Source organism: Sabethes cyaneus, chromosome 3, assembly GCF_943734655.1.
Source record: "Sabethes cyaneus chromosome 3, idSabCyanKW18_F2, whole genome shotgun sequence".
NCBI classification, from domain to species: Eukaryota; Metazoa; Arthropoda; class Insecta; order Diptera; family Culicidae; genus Sabethes; species Sabethes cyaneus.
The window spans coordinates 199,047,325-199,072,104 of record NC_071355.1 but is presented as its reverse complement, the minus strand read 5'-3'; the positions used below and the strand labels follow the sequence as shown (position 1 = coordinate 199,072,104).

The 24,780-nt window shown below is 39.8% G+C and overlaps 1 protein-coding gene across 2 annotated transcripts in view; it reads left to right on the top strand.

Moving 5' to 3' along the window:
* The window catches only part of LOC128741520 (GTPase-activating protein skywalker), a 125,049-nt gene that overhangs the window by 64,325 nt on the left and 35,944 nt on the right, over window positions 1-24,780 (top strand). The window contains exons 1-3 of one of the 2 annotated variants that reach the window (XM_053837394.1): window positions 12,642-13,445; window positions 22,050-22,252; window positions 22,325-22,529. In XM_053837394.1, coding sequence (XP_053693369.1) covers window positions 13,286-13,445; window positions 22,050-22,252; window positions 22,325-22,529 — 568 coding nt within the window. In that variant the 5' untranslated portion in view covers window positions 12,642-13,285. Of the gene's footprint in view, window positions 1-12,641; window positions 13,446-22,049; window positions 22,253-22,324; window positions 22,530-24,780 lie in introns of those variants that run through there. The other variant, XM_053837395.1, reaches the window with a different exon arrangement.

Genomic DNA, 24,780 nt, shown 5'->3' with positions numbered 1-24,780 from the left:
AAACAAATTAATCCAACCTCTCGAGCTCGAGCCGCGCCTCCCCCGCGTCTGTCTTAGTTGACTCGCTATTGACTTGCTAAATCGCAAAAACCTAGACGGAACCGATTGATTACCCCATCCCCCGCCCTGGCGCACCCTTTTCCAGTCAGGAAGGGATCATCGACTCCGCGGGGTGACTCGAGTAGTTAGGAAAAAAAATTACTGAACGATTTGTTGGTTTCCTGACTCGAGTCTCGAGTTCGCAACGTGGGTCCCGAATCACGCGATCCAGCGTTGAGTTGTAATGCGACGCGCCGTTTCGGACGATCAGCAGCAGTCAATGCATAAATTTTTCGTTTGTTGACAAAATATTTGCATTTGTCCGGTAGTAAAAATATGCGTTGCATTCATTTTTTACAGCCATGTTGTGGTTCCTCAAGTTCTAACCGCCAACGGGAGTGCATTGTTAGTCACGTAGTCACCAACGATTCAGTAGCTGAATTAACACATTCCAAAGTTTAATATCTTAGAACAGGAAATGCTGCTTGCAAGGAAGGATTCGATAGCGAAGCGATTATATGCAGTGATGTCTGTTTTCAAATCAGCACAGAATGGCTGTAGGAATATTTATTACCATTGATCAGAAACTCTGAAGAGGTATTTTATCGTCTGAATTTTCTATAAAAAGATTGACCTTCATATACCCGCTGCTATTTACCATTGCTAATTTCACTTTATGTGCTCTTATAACGGCGTTAGCGAGATAAAACGCACAGAAATTGAAGCAACTGGTACGGTTGAGATAACAAAAATACCCCGGCAGGAAGGCATCCGGTCGCGAGCAATTATCATATCTTTCGTGTACGCCTATTTAAAGATGTTGCTGCTCGTTTGTAGCACGTTTCGGATGAAGTCTATCACTAAATATTATTTCAACTTACAGGCACGCAGTTTTCCTGGTGGTTATCTGCGCTCTGCTACACAGAGGAGGTACGCGGGAGTGACGCAATCTTTGCCGCCCGACATCTGATAGCGGTCGTTTGGCTTGATTGTTTCTTCTCCCTCGCTTGACGGTTCGAGGACGGAGCAAAGAAATATAACACCCCGTGGAATACGTCTAATTAGCTTTCGTAGGATTATTATTTCTATCGGGCGGTGATACAGTCGTAGCTCTAGCGATAATATGATGTTCAATGTTTGCGGTGTATGTGACGTCCTTGTGGGCTATAATTCGCTATATTGGTCACCGGTTGCGTGGCAACGACCGAACGTATATTTTATTATCTTGCAGCTGGCAATCAACCCAAGAGCTAAAGTTTCTGGCATCTTTTTCTGGCGTCTTGTTGGTTGGATTACTAAAGCAGTAACGATTTAATTATTTTGTTCGATTTATCCATTAAACAACACTCACAGCTATTTAGTTTTACTTTGTCTCAACTGGATTACTTACAAATGGTCGAAATACAAATTAACGGCCGGATCACGATTGGTCGAATGTTAAATTCGACCGAAAATAATCGCGGCTTTCAACCTGAACAAATCTTAGGTATATGCTGTCCTTACTCGCGCTACTCGATAGAAGTGGTTCCCCCTTGTACGTTCTTACGCTTCCGACGGCGGGTCACTGGCGAACTCTCGCGGCCTGCGGGCTGTCTCCCTTAAACCATCACATTTACTCATTTGAACTCCTCGACTACGTGGAGCAGATCTCTTTTCTCCAGTATCCTCGAATCCCCATGTCGCTTGTTTCATTGGTTTAAGGAAGGAACGTACTCCTTGAGCCACTGGTCCCACATCTTCTGTACCGAGATGCGAATGGTTGTACGCATCCCACGGAGTATTCGCTGACCGACGTATGCAGAATTTCGTCTGTCAGTCGCTTCCCGTCGTTAAGTGTGTCCAACGTCTCCTTAACCGACCAGACTAACCGCTCCCAAACTCCACCCATGTAGGGGGTAGCTGATTGATTGAAAGTCGCGCATCGGTCAACTCATCCGAATAATCGCTGTTGATATCGTTGACATGTTTCGTCAGCTTCTTGTTTGCTCGTTTCAAATTGGGCCCATTATCAAAGAAGAATTCTTGCGGTGGTCCTCTATGATGAAGGCGTGGCGTGTGTCATGAAGCAGGCGAACACGACTATTCAACGTGTTTCGCTGTGCCGGGAAACGGATAAGTTAACCGGGCTCAAATAATCAACGGCGACGAAACTGAATGTTCGTCCATATGGTTGAAGTCGCGTTACTGACATTCCAATATTTCAGACATTTGCCGTATAGCGCCTTGCAAAGGTTCTATCTGGCAGGAAAGCAGCAATAAGATGCGTGTTGATCACATTAGCAGGTTTCTAGTCCACATGATCGACGACCATCTATAGGAGACAGCTCGGTTTGATTACGACCTTAGAGACGTTCAGGCATAATACAACGAGCGTAGCTTGATACCCAAGTCCGGATGAACTAGTCCATAGGTTCGCACCTGTGGTTCCTCTCATAATGCCCAGGAGCTCTTTTAAACAGCGGCCGCGCATACACCAAGAGGGTAAAACTAACCTGTCTCGCGATGGTCTAAAGCCAGCTCACGTTCCCTTAAAAGGACGAACAATCTTACGCTTTGTGAATTTAGCTTCATTATGAACAATGGTCGCAATGGTCGACTACGAACTACCTTGCACTACTGGTATTCCTTTGAAGTTTTCTGTACTACACCACAAACCTTTGGAATATAAATCCTTTGTCGAATCTTATTTTTCACCGTCTCTCTCTACCCATGCCCTATAATGTGGCACTATGATACTCATTCCTCGGTAGTGTTCTCTCGGCAGGATCACGGGTAAGTATAAGTCAAACGGAAAGAACTCTGCCTTATCTATATAGTCCCCAATCCGAATAATACCAGTCTGGGCTCGGGCCAGTCTCTGTTCTTAATCAGGATTTTCAACTCGTCTCTAAACAATCCACACGTAACATACACCATCGTTCTCATTAGCACATATCATTTGGATCAGACTGTCCTGTAATAGCACGCCATGGATCAAGAACTGTGCGCGGAGCTCTTCTTTCGTGAGGGCGGATGAGCATTGCTGCGGCCACTTTGTCTTATCTTTATACAGAAAGCTGTGTCCGTTGGACACACTGCTGTCCTCCCAGTTAACCATTTGGTTTGTATATCTCGATTGCAACTGAGATATACGACATAATAGGGTGATTGATCGTGGTTCGGCCTATTCTCATTGTTTCACATAGCACCTTTGGACTAATGCACGTATATCTATCTAAATCACAATGTTTTTCGAAAAAAATTAGAATGTATGGCAAGAATAACTAAAGACGATTCTATTTCTTAATTTAGAAGAAACCTTAGAAGACCAGTTGATTTATAATTTGATTTTTAATAACAGTCAAATTATGATCCTGGTTCGGCCTACGTTGATCGTGGTTCGGCCCATCGATGATCTTGGTTCGGCCTAATGCGATATAAAGTTTCTAAAACAAATGTTTTTATATATTAAACAATCGGAAATGGTATAAGCTTATTTTTGGTGCCTAATATAGTATCTTACTTCAATTTATCTACCTAGCAGTGTTAAATGAGCTTGTACATGGTTAATATTCTAACTATTTCGAGTTACATAAATTAAGACAATTTTTTACTTTCTTCGGTCATATTCAATAGAATATTGAAGCATTACAAGTAGTACAGTTGTATTCTTGATGCTAAATTTAGTTTCTTCTTTTCACCTTATCTACCTAGCAGTGTTAAATAAACTTGTACATAGACAATAATGTGGTTATTTCAAATAAAGTTAATTTAGATACAGTTATTAATTTTCTCCTCCCAGTTGGAGTCGAGGTACAACGCTGATCTTACAAACCAGACGTCAATGAGTCAATAGGATCGAAGTACTAGCCTCGTAATTGTCCTGTATTCTAAAAGGTGCCTTCGAAGAAAGACAGAATTTACACTAAATTTCAGAATATGAAAATAGCTGCTATGGAAATAACAACTGTGTTAACTAATAACCCGTCATACACCGACATCAGTCATTGGTTTTTGACCTAATTCAGGGACAAAAAATTATGCTAAATTTCTATCGTTAAATGAATAGAAATTGGCGAACCGAAAAACTTTTTAAAAAAAATCAAAAGGTAAAGCATAAAAAATTATTTACGAGCGTCTTAGTAGAACTCGCGAAATGTCGCGAACTAATTGGAAATGAATTCCTTTTAGTTCTACTATAATTTCTGCAGAAATTATACACGCTGATGAAATTTGCCACGCTGAATAACCGAAAAACGCGTATAAGTGACGTAAGTCAAATTATAGTAGAACTGAAAGGAATTCATTTCCAATTAGTTCGTAATATGTACTACTTTTATTGATTTGTCCTTGGAGTTCCCACAGTCATGAAATTTTGTAGAATTTTTTTTCCAGGTAGTATTTTTCTGGATCGGTGAATAAATTTGCTTACATTATCATGAAAAAATATTTATTTTACAATACTTGGCTCAACAGCTATGAATTTTTAAAATAGGGGATGTACATGAAAATCGGAAAATTTCCATTTGAGTTTTCTAGGAAAACACGATACCATGATTTTTTTTTTCAAATATCGTTTCATGCAAAAGTCCTGAAGCTGTGTAGAAGGTTACATAAATTTTTAACACATTACAACCCAGTTTATACGCTACTTTGGAAAAAATACCCTCATATTTATTGTTAAAAGAAAAGCTCAATTTTAGGATGATAATAAATTTGTTTCTGAAATGCATGAAATAATAAAATATGGAATAAAACCCAACATTTACATTTAACACGAGTGGTACGTGCAGTCAGAAATTGGTTAAAACGTGGGCGATTCAGTGAAGCTGATAGGCCGAACCACGATCATTTGTAGGCCGAACTAAGATCAAAATATTAAAATCGTATTTTCTCAATAAGTCGTAATCTCGCTTTTTGTTTGGAATAACACTTTCCAATAATGAAAGAATATAGATGAAACTATGTTTTAAAATTGATTTTGACCTATACTTCACAGACTAAAACACTTTCTAGGTGTTTAAAAAGGCAGCTCTGATGACGACATTGAAAGCCGCTTTCACATATGTTATAAATTTAATTATCTGAACTAGTTACATTAATTTTTATGGCAAATAAATGAAGGCAATGCATAGGAAAATAATATAAGCAGCTTATAAAACTATTTTGCCTTTAAATCTTTAAATATTCAATAAATTATCGATGATTAAGCTGATGGGCCGAACCAGGATAATTTTTTGCATAGGCCGAACCACGATCAATAACCCTATCTGAACGAAAAAGTTATATTTCACGCCATATAAGAACATATATGTACCAAAGTGGAGGCGATATACGTGCGAAAATTTTGACAGCTATTTGTAATTCTATTTTGCGTAGTTTTTATAACACGCAACTAAATACTCCTGAATATATGATTAAGATATAACTTAATATTGCAATCGTCTATACTGCTTTATAATTCACAGTCATTAATTGTATATGAAGATAGGCACGACTGCAAAACAACTTATTGTTCATTTCGGTTTGACATACTCTAATCATTATACAATTTCAATGTGAAATTGATATGAAAACGATTTAATGTGAACTTTCTATTACGATTTTGTGTTATCTGGGGTATTCCAACTCTATATCGTGATTCAAACTCTTCAGCCTATCTACTTCGTTTAACCTTGCTGGGGTCTACCTCCAATCTGCCAGTTGCTGCTGAGAATCTCACCAATAAGAAACCCAACGAATTGCTTATATCTTCGTTGATCCATTTGTCTGCAAATCGGTTCAGAGGTACGTTTGCTGAATAAGAGAAGCTGTAGTTTTCTTGGACAGTACGCATCAGTGTAGCGTATAGCACTGTCGCCTGAAGTTCTAACTGAGGAATGCTCAACAGCGCTAATGGGGTAACCTTACTGCGACTCAACCCGTTTTTCCAAGCCGCGCGACCGTACGCTCTCTCACCGGCATCGGTGGAAATGTTACGCCGAAGATTTTTTGTTGTGTTGTCCCGAAATAGTACCTCCGGATTCTAACCTCTACAATTGTTGACTTGATATCAAGTTAACCCAGTACATTTACGGCAAGCATTCGTTGTTAATTTTCTCGTCCCATCGGGTTGTGTTTTTCCACAGATCTTAGACCAGCATCCAGACCTGCAGACAATGAAAACGCATCTTTTACTGGTTCCTAGATAATTTATAACACGTCCAAGCAGGCCCAAATGTCCAATCGTCTATTCCTGAAGACTGGTACCATGCGGAAGACAACGGAACGATTGTGAACGTTTATCTTGTTCTTTTTTATCTTGTATATTGTATGAAAAATCATTCGACTACATATGGTCTTAATGATCTAAAGTTACATAGTTAAAATATTACAAGCTCCTACGAATCCGTTGACGAAGGGTTTTTGTGGTCAAGTTGAAGTCGAACAACGTCTTGGAATCGTCCGCTCACACTAACCATAGGGTCATTGTTGCCGAACACAATGATTCTAGGAGGTTGTCGTAGCCATCGTCTCGGCCTTAGCATACGTTGAGGTGCGGAGAAGTGGAATTGACCATGCAATACGAAACAATCAATCTCGGATCGTAAGATTTTTGCACCAAAAACAGCTTGATTGGTGTTCCGTCGATCTCCTAGTGTTTCGATGCCAATCAATACACACCGGTCTTCATTAAACGGAAAGTCTTGCGGGTGCGTCCATGGAAGATTTCGTAGTGCCGTATCGAACAAGCTTATGTTGCACTGATTCGATTCGGGAAATCCACAATTTGGGGAATCCACCAATCATAGGGGGACGTGAATTCGAGAATGGATCTTACCAGTAAACAGTACAATGCACGAAGACACAGTAGATCGGTGAAGCCAGCAGTGACTTTCGAAATGAAATCTAGTTGGTGGTTGGCCTTCGATACAAAAGATAAGTAGTGCATTTTAAAAGTCAGTTGGTAATCTAACAGAACGCCTAGATCTTTGATTAGGTCGACTCGATTCAAAACAGTCCTGTCGATGGAGTAGTTGAACAAAACAGTATTCTCCAGACGCCGATAAGAAATCACACCGCACTTCGTTATACTAAACACAAGACGATTTAGTCGGCACCATCTGGTAAACCCGTCGAGTGTATTCTGTAGACGGAAACAGTCATTTAAGCTGCGGATGGTAAATCATAAAATCATCCTCGTAGATCAGCACACGTATGAATCACGAGCTACAGGCATTACTTGGAGCGATTCCCAACGTACACCAGGTGAAAGTTGGGAGACTACGGTGCACAGTGGGGAATCGCTGGCCAGCAGCCAAAAAATGAAAGTTCATTTCGACTCTTCGTTGTATTTTTCCTTTAATTCTATACTATTGAAGTGTTCAAATCCAAAATTTTAGATCAATATGACAAAATTTGAATTTTCTATGAATCTTGAAAGTATGCTATCTCAGCATGTTTAAGCGTTTTTTTGAAAAATGACTATAATTAAACAAAAAATACGTTTTTTTTGTTTAATTATAGTCACTTTAACAACTCGGGTCATTCGTGACTTCTGCGGGGTTGGGAATTGAACCACGATCCTCGGTGTGAGAGGCGTGAATGCTAGCCACTATACCGGTATTGACCCTCACGAAAATAAGGTTATTGCCTTATGCTAAAAATAGTGATAAAAGTACAAGACAATATTTTACATGCAAACATGAGTGTGAAAATACAAATCGTGATAGAATTATTCGTCTTCTTATTTCTCCGGATAAAGCTTATAGCTTCTTTGAAACGGAAAAATGTAATTAGAAAAATCTTCCTGAGAACGCTATATTACTATTGAAGACGAAACGTGAAATGAGTGATTCTGCAGAAGGAGAAGAAGAAGAAGAAGAAGAAGAAGAAAAAGAAGAAGAAGAAGATGGAAATAAGGAAGATTAAGAAAACTAATAAGGGGAAAGGTTTTGATTTTTGATTAATAATAACTTATATGGATTTTGTGTTGATTATTAAAGTTCATACTTGCTTTGTATTGTTTTATATAATGTTTTATCCTATAAAAATCCATTTGCAATAGTTTTGTAAATGACCCTCATTTCTTATACGTCATTATACTTAAAAAATATTTGAAAAATAGTTGAAAATTCTCCCTAACACAAAAATATACGTTCTAATGCAAAATAAACCTGAAATTCGGGCTCAGCACCCCAAAATTATTTAAGAATTACATATAATCCTTGATTTAAAGACATTTTTTGTTTGGCCAGCATTTGTATGGAGTCGCCCCACTGTGCGGTGGGCCGGCCATGTCGCAAGGATGCCGGTGACATCCGTTCTCTTCAAGAACCCCACCGGCACCAGTAGTAGAGGGGCCCAACGTGTTAGATGGCTCGACCAGGTTGAAGTTGATTTTCGTGTGTCGAGACGCGTAACGAATTGGCGACGAGTAGCCCAGGACCGAGTACCTTGGAGAGGAATTCTTGATTCGGCTAGAGCCACCCCGGCTCTCGGCTGGTAAAGTAAGTAAGTAAGATCAGCATCAGTGTCGATTCAGTCGATTCTATCTTTACATATACCTGTCGGTTTGTCAAACAAGATTTCAGTGAGTCACACAATCTATCCAAGAAACCGAGACGACGAAATTTGGCGTACAGAGTATCATAGTCCACTGTGTCGAAAGCTGCTTTGATGTCGTTACACTAAACTTCCATGATCTGAATGAACGGCTTCTTCAGAGCAGTGCAAAAGCGTATGGTGGCAGGCACAAACTCTCCATACAATTGTGAGGAACGTGCCGCTCGAGCCACAAATGCTGATGGTGGCAGTATGCTAACGTTACAGCGTATCCTGAAATTACAGCGAATCTTTCCGTGATTGTTGAGGTACAGCTCGCATAGCTTAAGCTGCTCGATGACCTTAAAGCGTACGAAAAGTCATCGAGAGTCATCGCAGAATCCAATTTTATGATCGATTCAGCACGGTTTGCCACGTACGTAAAATACCGTTCATAAACTCGGTACAGATCTTTAACGGATTACCGAGTCGGTCCCGTTTAAGGCAAACCCACTCCAACTTGTAATCCGAGAGGAGTTTATCTACAAGCTCTTAGACCGAAATGGGATTACTTAGCTGATCCCTCGACTTTGCGGCTTCTACCTGGTCACATAGCTGCTTTACCGTTATACCAAATTTTAGTAAGGATTCCAAACAGTCAGCACTCGTTAGTTTAGCCAGTAACGTTTTCAACAGCTTCTCAGGTTTAGCAAGTTATGTAGATCACGAATGATATCAAAAACCGAAACGGTTAAGAGTAAGACTAGCCAACTCATTAGGTTGTTCAAGTTACAGAATTCACAAGCTCGAATTGTGTATTCGTAACTGCTGGTGAATTTTGGCCACAGTTCAGCCTCACTCCTAAACACACCGGTAAATGTTCATATCCGGATTTTCGGTCAACGATTTGCGCTTGTGTGCGCGGGGTCAGTTGAATTGCCGACTTGTTCATCCCTGTTTCGTTGCTCATCCGGTTCATTTGGAACTCTGCTAACACCGTTGTTTCCTTCGGAGTCAGTCGCATCAATTCATCCCCTTTACAGGTTTAAACACTAAATGCTTGTTCGCGAGCCAGCTCTTCCGATCGGGATGCAATGAAGAGAATCGAAAGCCCTTTGAGCCTTTCATTATGCACCGCCGTCATTCTCTTGTTACTGATTACTTCGGATATCGCGAGATTGTTAACAACCGGTTACCGTTTATCTTCGTCACGTTCGAAGCTTCACCTGTTGAACTACTTTGAGAATCTCATCCAGGGACCTAAAATGTACTGGTCGGTGACCAAAATCTGAAGATATTTGACATTATTTCTTTAGACCAGTCATGCGGCAGATTTCTAGTACACACGCACCGAGAAGAATTACCAGACTAACGACAACATCGTTTGCTCGTCGTGTCGCACACATTTCGGAGCGGCAGAGATACGCTTCAACATTCTAGCCAGGGATCGAAACGGTTACATTTGTTCTTTACATTTACCAGCATACAATGCCTTGTCAGACTCTAACCAATACCATCGCTCTGTACTGTTTCTGTATCGACAGTGCCTATCTCTTGCACTTGTCGAGACTAGCCCGAATACGTATACGATAATAAGCAAACATTTCCGTATGTCAGCTGACCATTCATACAAAATGTCGTGTTGAAATGACATGCATTTTTCGCTTTTTGCTTACAGTTGTATTTGAAATAGTATGGAGCAGTGATAGAGAATGAGGTGTATTGGAAACCTTCTTATTTAAAACCGTGTTGTTTGGGGGAAAGCTGTATGTTTGGTTTCCGTGCGCAACAGCAAAAGAGAATACAAAAAAGTGTCTCCAAGACTGGTGACATTTTCTCCCCGATATCGAAGAGTGTATGACACGTAGACCTAGAGATGTGTTTGTTGTTCTTGCATTTCTTTTCGGTGCTTGTGTACCAGTAACATGTCGCAAGACTGGTCGCAAGAAAGAATGGTAAATGTTTTCAAATTTTTGTCACCAACCAGTACATTTTACGTCCCTGATTCTAGCACCATGCATGACAAAAGGTGTAGTGGTTTTTGGTATTCCCGTGTGGTGCTTCATTCGTATGTCTAAAGCTTTTCCCCAAATAATGCGGATTCAAAGAAGAACGTTCCCAAATTTGAAAACGAAGTCTACTGCATCTATTCCTACAAGATCTTTAAAATAGTGATCAACTACAAAACCGTGCAAAAATTTAGCAATTTTCATTACATAAATTTCTGGTGAAAAAGCATCAATAATTACACTCTATTCTCTTTCGCTTGTCTATACTATTCCAACTAGAACTGTAAGCAAAAAGCGGCGAATGCCTGTCACTTCTATACTGTGACACTTTTATCGACTGGTCACAGTGAAATATGAATGTTTGCTTATTATCATGTACATATTCCAGCTAGTTTCAACACATCAAGAGATAGGCTCTCTCGATACAGGAACAATACGAAGTGACGGTATTGGCTGAGATTATGACATGGCACTTCAAACTGGCAAATGTATAGAAAAAATGTAACCGTTTCGGTCCCTGCTCATCGTGATCACCGTCTGAGTCGTTCCTCCTACATTATCTTCTTCGCTCATCTTGGCATAATTTGCCACTTTCGCCGCATCAAATTTTTCCAGTAGATTATTCCGCTCTTGCAGAAATTGTTCTTCTTCTACCTCCAGCGCTGAATATGTATTTCCTGCTTCTGCAGAAACTCACGTGCCTTAAACTACTGTTCTCGCTGCAACTTCATCTCGCGATGTTCTCTTTCGACGTGGAGCTGTTTCTCTCTCAGCGCTCGCTCTATTTCGAACCGTTTTTTACGCAGAATACACCTATTTTTATGGCCTTCTTCTTGGCCTCCATCTCTTCCTGCAGCTTTGTGAGGGATTCATCGAGTATCGCATTGGCACTGCCTCCGAACCACTTTCATTTCGTGAATTCTTCTTTCCGTCGGCAGTCTTTCAGTCGGTCAGGACGGTCTTTAATTTTATTGTTTACACCAGCGCAGCCGAAATGCACTTACAAGTACAGGTAAAATATATATGAAGGTGAGAAACGATTGTAAATTTCCACCCTGCGGAACTCCGCACTCGTTGCAGTTAATCGAATCAGTTTTATTGAGATTAAACAAAACGCTTGACGCCGTTGAAGAGTTTTCGCAAACTTTTAGTTGGTTTCAATTCCGCAAAAGAAATTGTTTTGGGTTAGGATAGCCTTAAAGTTGGGTTTGATTGTGGTCACGAACTACTTTAAGTTTTTCCGCCCTGTTCAGATCTAAATAGTTATATATTCTAATGTAACTAATGGCGGATGGAGGTAGGACAGTTTATGCGCATTATTTAGTGTGAAATCGTTTTGTTATAGGTATAATGGCAGTGCAAGCAACCAACCAGCGAATTTGCATGCGTAATTTCCATTCGCTTATATTGAATGGCTCTGAGCAAAACTTCGTGGTCTGTATTTTTCCACAACCAGCTTTGCTTTTAATCCGTGTCGTCATTATATACGATTTCCTAACCCATAGTATGGTAAACATAGCTAAATCAATGTCCCAATTCATCTTCATCCTCATTTCGAAAAAAGCGCTGCAAGCATATTTCCACTGTGGTTAATTGCTCGCCGGCTAATCTAATCACCTTCTTCTGTAATAAACAAACGTGTCCATAGTGCGCAACCTCCGCAACCTCCTCGGTATGATCGCGCACAGCCGCCCGATCACGCCGCCGCCACCCGTGACGAATTGTTTGTTTACATTCGTATCACTCTTTCTCTCCCCGTCTATCAGTCTGCCAGCAACGATTCGCTTCCATTCGCGAGCTGCGCGTTTATTTGTCAAGGCGATACTAGTGTATTGGTTCGCACCAGCTCTATTGCAACCGGCAGTGAGCTCTCGATTTGGCCGGTTTCAATTGAAATCATCTTTCAATTATCACGCTCCGCCACTCCTACTCCTTCTGCTCCTCCTCCTGGGCAACCCTGCCGGTGCCTGTTCGGGCACTATCATTGGCTGTCTGTGTTAAAGCTATACACAGTATGTAGTGGCAGTCGCCCATCGCTAGGTACTCAGTCGAGATCAGCCGGCGAATTCGAACGGACGTGTTCTTGGTAGACCTTAAATCCGTAAACGCGACAACTTTCCACATACTGCACAGCTATATAGGTGCTGTCTCGTGTACTTGACGCGGCGCCTCGCCACGGCGGTTAATTGTTGATTCGTTAATGTTCGCAGAAAAGTACGCGAAACGCGTGAGTTTGATCTTTCTGTTCACACCATCTCATGATGAAAGCTAGTGCTACGCTCTTCATTTGGTGGTTCGATCGATTTTAGGATCCTGTCGACAGTCACGTCGGCAGTTACGCCTGTATCGACGATCTAATTAATGAGTTTGGCGCAAAAAGTTCGTATAGATGATGTTTCTAGTGTTCACGGTGTGTAGTATGAATATTTGGGCTGATCTAGTGTAAAAAATAATCGATCAATTCGAGTATACAGTAGTTGTTTTGGGAAAAGTGAGTCTACTGACGCAAGGAATAAAGAGAAGTGCAAAAATTTGTTGTGCTATTTTTGGCCGTGAGATGAGTGATTTATTGTGTCTATTGCTGGTTATTCAGTAACGCAAAAACGAAAAGAAGTTCTGCTGCCAGCTTGTTGGCAAGAAGTGAAGAAAAATATTGTTGTTTGTTTACCTTCAACCGACACAGTTTCGTGCGTTTCTGGACCACATCATAGTGACAGCTTCAGTACAGCAGCATCATGGTTGCTAAAACGCCAGAAGGCATTTCGTTGGAAAATCTCAGCAAGCGGGCATCGGTTTACATTGATCCGGATTGTGATTTGTATCTGGAGTTGCAGTATTTACAGTCGGCGGACTTCCATAAATGCACCTGCTTTGATCTGAACTTGTTGACGTCAGGTAACTATACCGGAACTAATTCTACTGTACCTTGTTTTGATTTATGACGGCTTCTGGTCACGGTTTCGCTGCATCAGAGTTACAGTAAGTTACTGGAGTCACGGTCTGCGGGGGCATCGTGTACCATTGTTCGGTAGATGGACGCTAAACGCTCGTGCTGTCTGTGACGTATACAACTGGACAAACAACAGGCATGATAAATTTCGGCCGACAATCGTGACGGAATGTTTAGCAGCACGCGGTGTTATTTTTATACGGGGTCGCTAATTGTTTCGAATGAAATGATAATTCCGGTGACTCCCGGTCAGGCCAAATAGATATAACAGTTGATTGATTCGTAAATCCATTATCCTGAGGAATAAAAAAAGGCTTGTGATGAATTTTTTTGGCCGATTGAATGGTTATCGTTTCGTCATCGTGCAATGGTGGAACTTATCGGTACAAAGCCAAAACGAAACATTCTATAAAAAGCCCTAAAATTGAGAAACTCACAACTTACTTAGTTTTTTTGTCAAACCAAGTAATTTTATAGTTGTACATTTTACGTGATTCTACAAAATGAACAGGAAGTATGTGGAAGCAGATGGTTGGTATACTATTGATGATTAGCCACGATTGAAAGTTGAAAAAAGTCGTTGAAGTTTATCATAAACACACATAAATAACGCCAATTTTAGTTTAATAGCATCTGTTTTTCTTTTATGTAGGGTTTATTTCTAATTCCCGTCGTAGTAAGGAAAGCCACTCTAATTTTCATCATTTCTTATGTGGATTTAATGACTACTCTAAAAGTTATGCTGCAGATTTGACTCAAACACCTTTATCTTCCGATCTGTGCCCCTTGTATTCACTAAAAAGCGATTATTAAAGCATTTTATTGACATTACACAACTGAGTTTATATCTTAAATTCGTCGTACCGTTTTAAAATCTGTCCATCATCATTTTTCATCGTTCGAACTAAAAATAACAATAATGTTTACGAAGCTAGCGCGCATGTATTTGTGTAGGACGGGATGACAAGTGTTATTCTGCAAAATTTCTGCAGGTCTTGCAAGTTTTCCCGGCTGCAGAATAATAACAACGCGTTGCGTGAGTTGTTTTCATTTTATGAATGACGGAAATTGAAACGTTTACTTCTTCGTCGCACGAAAAATGTTTTACTCTGGCATTCACATATCTTTACCTTAGTGTCACCACTTTATCAGTAGCATCCTTGAATCTACTACTCAAGCTACTTTAAAGTATAGAAACATATGGACAGATAACTTCGGAAAACTATATAGCTGTAAGTGGTGTTAGTCGTGTTAGAAAAATCGCCTTCTTCCTTCTTCTGCACCATTTGGGCGACTGTAACGACAAGGCACCTTGTCGTCTTACCGCAAGATTGCTAGTGAGCGATTAGAAAAAACACGAGGTTTCAACTTTTGAAATGTTCTGATAACGGTAAATGATAACTGACAAACCTCAGTAGGTCACATCTTTATAGAAACTATTCACTTGTAGATACGTCACTTATTTGGTCTGCTATGGGAGTTTTATCCCGAAGAAACATAAATGCCTTTTTGGCATACTTTCATTAACAATCAGCTTTTTACTTATTTATCTGTTTACGGGAAGGTAGGGTGTCATTAAAAATCTAAGATTAAGAGCGTCACAAGAAGTGGCTTGGTATTGTGTGCTAATAACTGATTTCCGGATCGAATTTCAATGTTTGTACCACTTACTTATTTTACGGTGACAGTCCGTTATCGATCCCGCGTCGAACAAATTATGCTCCTCTAGTGCTGGACTGCCGTTTTCTAATCTGCTCGAACACCATTTAAAAATCTAAAGGCCTGTTCCAGTGCTCTACGGATGGTATTGACTCTCTGATGATACTAACGCCATCCGCAAAACTAAGAAACCTGTGAGACCTCGTGATGATAGTCCCGTTCCTTGTACCGTCCAAGGCAATGTTGAACAGTAGCTCACCCGCTATTCTAACGCATGATTTTGTCTCATCCAGTGTGATACGAATTAGTTTAACGAGTTTCTGCTACAGCTCATTTCGTTTGACAGAATCGTACGCTGCCGTAAAATCAGCAAACATAAAACGAGTCTACCGGTCAATGTTGCAAACAAAGCCCAAACTCGTGTGGTCTAATCTTTTTCTACACGTGTACTCGTTCTAATGAATACACCGGCATAACCATCCCTGTCGGACTCTCATTTTTATTTATTCGCGCACTGCGAAGAGTTTTTACGAGTGTGTTCTTCATTGCAGCCCCACCCGCGTGTAAAATCTAGGGTGTAAAATGAAGAAGAAAAGAACTATGCAAAATGCCTCGTGAGCGAACTATGCAGAAAGACGCTACAAGGCTGTGCGTTTGCGTGTGTCGTGGAAAAATGGAATGCGGCTGTTTGCCATAAGTTTGCGTCAGTGGCATAGGCTTCGAGTGGGCATTGGACAACAGGTAGGAGGCACAACGACAACTTGTTAAGCGTAGCTACCTATTTACCCCCCCCTCCCTTCCTTTCCACTCTTTCCCATCCATTGCCAAAAAATTTTCATTACTTTCCCCTACCGTCCCTCCATCAATTGTAGAACCATCGTTTCATAAAAATTATTAATATTAATGCCTAACCGCATTTCAAGGTCAAAGACTAAAAACACCAGTTTGGTCAATGATATAATTGGAAAACTGATATAATCGGGGAAAAAATTTTGCGCAAAGTATGCCAAGTTTACTTATAAATTATGTTCTTTTTTTGCATTATTAGATCTAAAGATCTGGTGGTCATGTTTCTACATATTAGGGTGTTAAAAAAAGAAATAGTTTTAAATGCGGACCAAAAATACGTGTTGTAGAATATACTAAAGTAAGTAACTTTGTCGAATATAGTAACTATCTATCTCTTATGGTTGTCGAAATATAATGATTTGTATGTGAAAAGCACTTGAAAAGCACTTTTTAAAATAACTGTAATTTTTGAGGATACAATCAGGTACAGACAGATGATACTTGCTTTTACAGGATTTTGGTTGTACTTTTAAGCTCAATCAAAGTGAGCTGAGATCTATTTAAATGCTTTTTATCATTATCGAAGTCCTACCAGCCAAATTTCCTACGTTTTTTCGTGCGATGAAGAAGACAATGTCGACTAATCGTTTTAATTTCCGTCATTCATTAATGAAAATAACTCACGCAAGACATTGTCTGCAGAAATTTTGCCTGACCTGCAGAAATTTTGTAGAATAACATTTGTCATGCCGTCCTACACAAATACATGCGCGTTAGCTTCGTAAACATTGTTGTGATTTTTAGTTCGGACGATGAAAAATGTTGATGGACGGATTTTAAAACGGTACGACGAATTTTAGAAATAAAGTCAGTTGCGTAATTTCAATAATATGCTTTAATAGTCGCTTTTCAGTGATTTCAAAGTTCACGAATCGGAAGGTATGTGTGTTTTAGTCAAATCAGCACAAGAACTTTTGGAGTGTTCATTAAATCCATCCAACAAATGATGAAAATTAGAATGGCTTTGCTTATTACGACAGGAATTAGAAAAAAAAACCCTCCACTTTAAGAAATATTTGAGCTAAAATATTAAATACTCAATATCTCGGAAAATTTAGAAAATAACGTATAATTATGTTCCACTAAAACGTGGATTTAAGTAAGACAAATACCTTTGTAGAACACTATGTACATGTAAAAATTGACCAGCATAAGTTAGGGACACAAAAAACTGTTTTTAAGGATTTATCCACAAATATCGCTTCATAGTTAATTTATATGAAGAGATATAGCTATGATGTCTTTGACAAAGTTGTTTGTATTGGCTTCTTTGCTGAACGCATCAAACCTGTATCTTGAATAAGTGAGAAAATAAATTTCGTATTTCACTTTTAAGGCGATTAATCACATAATCACGGTGTTCAAAATACCGTTATTAAAAAATAAAATAGGCCATTTAAACGGAAAATGCCAGTTGGTTTGTATTGCCGTCCTACACCTCTGAGCCAATTTTTAAAAAAACCGATCGACGAATTTTTGAGTTACGCCCTTTTGAAGTTTTATAGGGCAGATTGCTCATATAAAGTAAATGAAAATCTTCAATGACACTTCCATAATGAACGTAAATCATAACCGGTATTGATTTGTATGCAACATATGACCATTGCCAACCATTTTAGGTGCTTTACGCTGTATTGGGACTAACCGGAAATGTTCCGGATTAAGCTATTGCTGTGGAAAATAGCCAGTATCGAACATGAACAAATACTTATCATGCGACACCTCAAATTACGCCAGAATTTGAAAACTAGATCACTGACAATCAGACCAACTACCTAGCACCACCTTGGTTATATCTGGACAAGTTCCGGGGACTTCCGGGAACACCCAGACGAGTGGCCAATTTCGTTCGTGAACAAAAACTTATCGTGCGATACCTTAAATCACACTAGAATTCAATAACTAGATCAATGGAAGCCAAATCTGCTATCTACGATCAGATTTGGTCATATCTGGACATATTTGGGGGACTCCGGGAACCCCTGGGAAGTCAATAAAACAATGTGGTACATTTTTGATAATAAAGACATGTTCGGAATTGGCCATTGTAGTTCTTGGTACTCAATTTGGCTTACTTGAATCTATTTTAAAAGTTTTAGTGTGATTTAAGGTGTCATATAATGAGTTTTTGTCCATGTCCGAAATTGGTCATTTCCTAGGGGTTTCAGGAGCTCCCCAAATATGTCCAGATATGACTAAACCTGACCCTAGATAGCAGATTTGGCTTCCATTGATCTAGTTATTGAATTCTAGTGTTATTTAAGGTGCTGCACGATAAGCTTTTGTTTATGGACGAAATTGGCCACTCGTCTGGGTGTTCTCCGAAGTCCCCGGAACTTGTCCAGATATAACCAACGTAGTGCTAGGTAGTTGATCTGACTGTCAGTGATTTAGTTTTTAAATTCTGGCGTAATTTGCGGTGTCGCATGATAAGTATTTGTTCATGTTCGATACTGGCTATATTCTACAGCAATAACTTAATCCGGAACATTTCCGGTTAATCCCAATACAGCGTAAAACCTTTAAAATGGTTGGCAATGAGCATATGTTGCATAAAAATCAATACCGGCTGTGATTTACGTTCATTTTGGAAGTGTCATTGAATATTTTTATTTACTTTATATGAGCTTTATCTGCCCTTTATAACTTCAAAAGGGCGTAACTCAAAAATTCGTCGATCGATTTTTTTAAAAATTGGCTCAGAGGTGTAGGATGGCAATACAAACCAACTGGCATTTTCCGTTTAAATGGCCTATTTTATTTTTTAATAACGGTATTTTGAACACCGTGATAATGGTTCCTGTCAAATGAAAGGTTTTTTTATACCAAGAAATATATCAAATAACCATAAATAATACCATAATTTGATGTATTTGTGATACGCCTAGAGCGAATTTTGTTACAATTTTTGTTATTTTAAGTATTAACGAGACCAAGTTTACAGCAAAACACAAAGAGGATTTTGTTATAAAAAACTTGTTATGAGTTCTAAACTTATCCTGTTATAAATTTGTTATTTTCATTTGATCGGGATTGTTTTCCATGCGAAAACCAAATAAGAGTCAAAATCGATTTTTTTTATCGTTACTCGGTTTTCGCATTATTCGTGCTGCCACTTCTTTTTCGTACTAGAAGGGCTTTATGCAATTGATTTCAAACGATTTCCTGGCACGTCGCCATCTTTCCGTGACTGATTTCGAAACGTCAAAAACACTGGGCGGGAGATCACTTCATAGAAAATCAATGCGACGGCCATTGTTGTTTGGGATACAATATCGAGGGGTCCAGTTTAATGGGGGTACTGTCAAACTCTGTAGACCAAGATAGATATGTCGAGGAGGTGGTAATAAAAAATTAATCACGTCTTACTAATTGTTTTGCCCCCCGATTTTTAAAGCCAATTTCAAAAGGGGGGAAACAAAAACTTTAAAAGTCTTATTATTTGTTATACGGAGTGTGACGGACTGCTTGCAGATCCACGAGATTCTGTCTACGAGGTCATTCAATACTGCTTTTCTTACTTCATTCATGTAATTCAAGTAATTCTAGAAATTTCGACATTACATAAATGCCAGATAGGTCCTTGGCATTCGTTGGCATTTGTGTTGTTTATTTTTATACATATTGTTTTATGGAATCATAGCATTGAATCTAATAGACATGAATTTTGCTTTATTTAAAAGATAATTCTTTGGCATTTTAATCTGAATATGATTTCCGGCATGTGACAACCTTGGGTGGGCAGTAGTATATTGATCGACGGCGATGAGTTTGCGCTAGTCGATGAATTTGTCTACCTTGGTTTACTGGTAACGGCAGACAATGACACCAGCCGTGAAATTCGGAGGCGTATTATCGGCGGAAGTCGTGCTTACTATGGGCTTCACAAGCAATTGCGGTCGAGCAGACAAAGTCCCCGTACAAAGTGCACCCTGTACAAGACGCTTATTAGACCGGTTGTTCTCTACGGGCATGAAACATGGACTGTGCTCAAGGAGGACCTACGAGGAGAACGGAGTATGGAGGCGGATGATGAACCATGAACTCGCACAGCTCTATGGCGAACCCAGTATCCAGAAGGTGGCTAAAGCTGGACGGATACGATGGGCAGGGCATGTTGCAAGAATGCCGGACAATTACTCTGCAAAGATGGTGTTCGCCTCAAATCCGGTAGGAACAAGACGACCAGGAGCGCTGCGAGTAAGATGGTTATACCAGGTGGAGCGAGATCTGGCGGAGAGTACTCGGTGTCCGAGGAATTAAAAAGCGGTAGCCCTCAACCGAGTTACATGGAGAAACTTTGATCTACAGGCTTTGTCTTAGGACGGAAAGTCACCTAAGTAAGTAAGTAAGTAAGACTACCTCGGATGGCTCGGATGTAGTCCAACTGGGAAATACAATGTTCGATCACTTTTTGCAGCAACGGGGGCTTAATACCAGCGATAACGTGGTGAATGTTGTTTTCCATCTGGTTTATCGTCTGCGGCTTATCGGCATAGACCAGAGCCACGCGCGGTGTGGCATGTTGTGCCGTCTTGTTGAAACCACACACATTAAGGGCATTCAATTGTGACACAAAATAGTGTCGGCAATCAAGGTCCTGTAGTGATGCCTATTAATTGTTGCGTTTTGGCCGGCATTACTTTTGAAGAAAAACGGAGCAATCTTTGTAAAGTGAATGGACACAGTTCCAATTATTATTGAGAACGATGCCGAATGAACAGATTCGGGTCTTCTTCGACACTACGCTGTACAGAAGCGGGGTAGCGTAAAGTATAGAGAAGTAGACTAAAAGTGGTGCACAAACGATTTCTGGTTGTTCTGACTTAGCCTGATAAATAATAATGGCGACCGTACAATTGACAAAGACGCGATGAGTTTTTTTGAAATGAGCACTGGTTTTCGTAAACTAAAGAAAAACCTACCCAATTTGATGAAATGCCAAATCATACTAAACACGAAACATGTGACAGCGTTTGAAATGATTCACCTCTATAAAAGCACTTCGATTTTAGGAGGGAGAATATAGATGTAGTGTAGATAGTCTAAATTTTGCTTCCATTCACAAAGAGTGGCGTTAGAATACCATTGAAGATATATTACTTCCTACAGATACGCTTTGTTTACCTTCGCAATTAGGACTAATCGCTTGTCATAATTTAAATTTATGTGTCAAGAATCTATTTTGATTTCTATACAAATATGACAATTTAATTGTAATCTTCGCCTACTATAATATCAAAGTGAACCCACTCAGCTTTGATGAACTATTCAACAACTATAAAAAAGGTCTTTCATGAAAACTACTGGTTGAGTCATCAGCCGGCCGGGAAATTGGTTGTTAAAGGTTTTCCCGCATTTCTGTTTCACCAAGTGACATTTGTTCAGCTGTTGTTTTTTTTTTTGCCTTGTGAAAGGTTAAACGCCACACCCGACGGGAATGCTATCGACAACCCATTCATCGTGGGGACTGTTGTTTACGTTGCCGATGACGATAAGGGCTTGTATCGCGTGATAATAGTAGTAATTTCCGCAACTAATCTTTTCTTTAATGGGTAAAGTTACATCGGCTGTGCCAGTGCCAGAGGTTATAGCTATAGCTTTCTTTTTTCTTGCGATAGTTTTTTAGCGTTGTTTTCTTATTCTGTCGGTTATATCATTGAATGACGTTACCTGAGAGGCCAGTGGCCTGCGTACGTCATTAGCCGCTTCGGTCGTTGTCGTTGTCGCTTCCTGCGCCATGTTTACCGACGCATCTATTATTCACTGCGCTCTAACAAAGAAATTGTTGATATAGTGAAGTGATAGTATATATTGCTACGTGACTACGCGACAGTGTAACGGTTCAGACAATAAGAACGAACATGGTGTTTGTTATCTATTAACAGAATTAGTTTTATTTTTTGCACCAATTCAATGTCCGGAGTTGATTGATTGGAGCTATCAAAAAACTCGAATAACGTCAACTAGCAATTAAAGTTGTCATCTCCTCAATGGACGTCACTAAAACATTTTTTCTTTATTCTCTCCTTTGATTACAGGGAAAAAGCCAAATCTGAAGACATTTCAAGATGTGCAATCACTCATACAGCAAGGTAAGAAACGTGAAACCAAACTAGTGCTAAGAGAAAACTCGTGGCCGACCAATTCGCCGATTCGGTCGCAGCTATGGCCGGCACTGTGCAGTCAGCACCACGTCGGCAAGACCATGCTGGACGGATTCTACTGGGACATGGTGAACCAGGTAAGGTTCTTCTCTTTTGGGAAAATATCATCACTCGTCCCTAATTTCTCGTATATTTCTCATACGTTCAAGGTTTTCGGAACGACGGAACTGCCGGAAAAACCGATCATGCTGCCACCGTTCGTCGATTCAACCCACTGCCTGCCGTACCATCTAACACGAAAGGGCCGAGCAGTGGCGGATCGGGTGGTCAGCGTACTTGGCTATGCTTGTCCCGATATCACCTACAGTCCCACGCTGTATCCGATTACGGCGATCCTGTTACATTTCATGTCCGGTAAGTACTGACTTCGACACGGGTTTGGAATGCAAATTTTATCAGTCAGAGTATTGTACCGAAGGGGATCTTTCGTTTGCTATGAGGGTATCTTGGCCATAAAAACTCTAATAAAACTTCCAATACGACACACTGTTGCTTGTGATTTCAATTTGCGCGTCGGCGCTATAAACTCGTAGCAGCAACCGGTAGGTCGGTTCTCCTGTTTGACTAATCCAATTATAGGCTCCCCGTGGTGGAGAGTAAACAACGACGAAACACACGAACTCGGCGAGGCGACGTTGTTTTCTTTGGCCATCGGGCGCAGCTCGCCGCCGGCATCATCGGACAATGAAGGTTTCGGAATTATGCATTACGAACCGGAGGTCGCACAATGAGCCGTAGAAATTATTAAAGCAATGACAGTCCGCTGTGATATGTGCCAATTTAGGTGTGTGTGTGTGTGCAATGTATGTGTCCCCTTGCTCCGTTTTACAGTCTCAATTGCTGCCGCCAGTTCAGACTAGAACACTCTATAATTATCATTAATCTTAGTTTCAATATTTATCATGCGGTCGCGTTTTTTTTCTTCCTTGCAGCGCGGTTGTCTCACTGTATACGATGTATATATTTTGGATCTCGTAAACAATTTGAATAAATATGAGTGACGTTTGAGTTTACTTTTGCGGCGCTAATTAATAACGCCTCAGCAAGTGGCCGGGGAGAGTTGTTTCGGCAGCAATTTATGATCGGTTTTATCGTTCTGTTGTTTCGATAAAAATTTATTTGTCCAGCTACTTACGTACTGAGATATTTTTAGATTTTCCAGTTTGATTTGGTTTCTATTTGTCGAGAGGACAATAATACACCGCCTATGATAGAGCCGCTTTTTCTTAATTTAAAGATCTGATAGTATCTTGTTCAATTTATTGGGCCAATAGCGAGGCAATTTTCAGTGATTTTGTCACCCTTTTAGTGGTGGTCAATAAAAATATCCTTTCCGACATACCGCGAATTTTGCTTTCAGAATCTTGGTAATTCGTATTTGACAGTAAATTCCTTTTTTGAGTTATAAGAGTTCAACTGTCGGATTCTCATACATGAATCTTAGTTCATCAAGCAAGACCATCTGTACGAATCTTCTGCAGTTCTGGAGAATCTACGTGAATCTTTTTTCTTGTTGTGTTAGTTACTAAAATTCTTCTTCTCAACAGTTACTTGCTTACTTTTTCGACGACAATCCGTTTATCGATTCTGGGCCGAATTTTGAAGTCGGCTCCATGATTCTCGGTTTTGGGCTGCCACTCTCTAGTCACCCCTAACACTTGCGGTTACTTGTCAAACCGCAATAAATCAGTTAGTTTTATAGAGCTATTGAAACGGTAACACCCTAACCAAACAGTTTTTTGGCTGCTATTATGAAGAATACCAAAGTTCAACACAAAAATTATTTTTTTATGCGAAGCCATATTGCCATATTCTAGTATTTTGTTTTAGCTCGCAAACAACAGTTCATCAAAGCAAAGTGTTTTGCAGAAAGAAAGTTATTATCAATCGGTTTTCCTGTCAGAGGAGGCAACCAAAATGATTTTGCTAGAAATTAAGATTGACTAACTGAATATTTTCAATTTGTTAAAACAACCAGTTTTCGAAAATTGCAAAATTTCAGTGGCGCACTGAATATAGAGCCCTATCATATCAATATGCACGATAAAATCAAATGCGCACATGCTGCAAACCAAAGAAATTGCTTAAAATTTTATTAATATTCTATGGGATATTTTATTCTGGTCGCTATAAACTAAATCGTTCAGAATGATCTGTCAGTAACATTTAAACTTTTCTGATCGGGGATAGATTTTCAAGTTGATAATTTATTTAGGTTTTGCCAAAAAAGCGAAAAGCTTTTTAAATTACGGCGATGGCTGTCAAGCAGCGAAAGCTTAACCAGTTTTATTGCTGCTTTCAGCAGAGCGTGATACGACTACTTGAGCTTATAACCTGATTCTTATAGCGATTATGAAAACATTCTGAGGAGTAGGCCACTTGGTCAGAAAGCAATTTTATGACGGTCATCAGAAAGTTCTGCTGGAGCTCATAGTTTTATTAGCGGTTTTATGCGGTAATAAAACTTGGAATTGTTACTTGGGTGTTGCTCTTTCATGTATCCTTATGCAATGTAATCCAATAGATTGAGATCCGATGATGAAGCAGACCATTCTTGTGATAATATGAAATGGGGCAAATGCTGACGACACCACTCTTGTGTTGC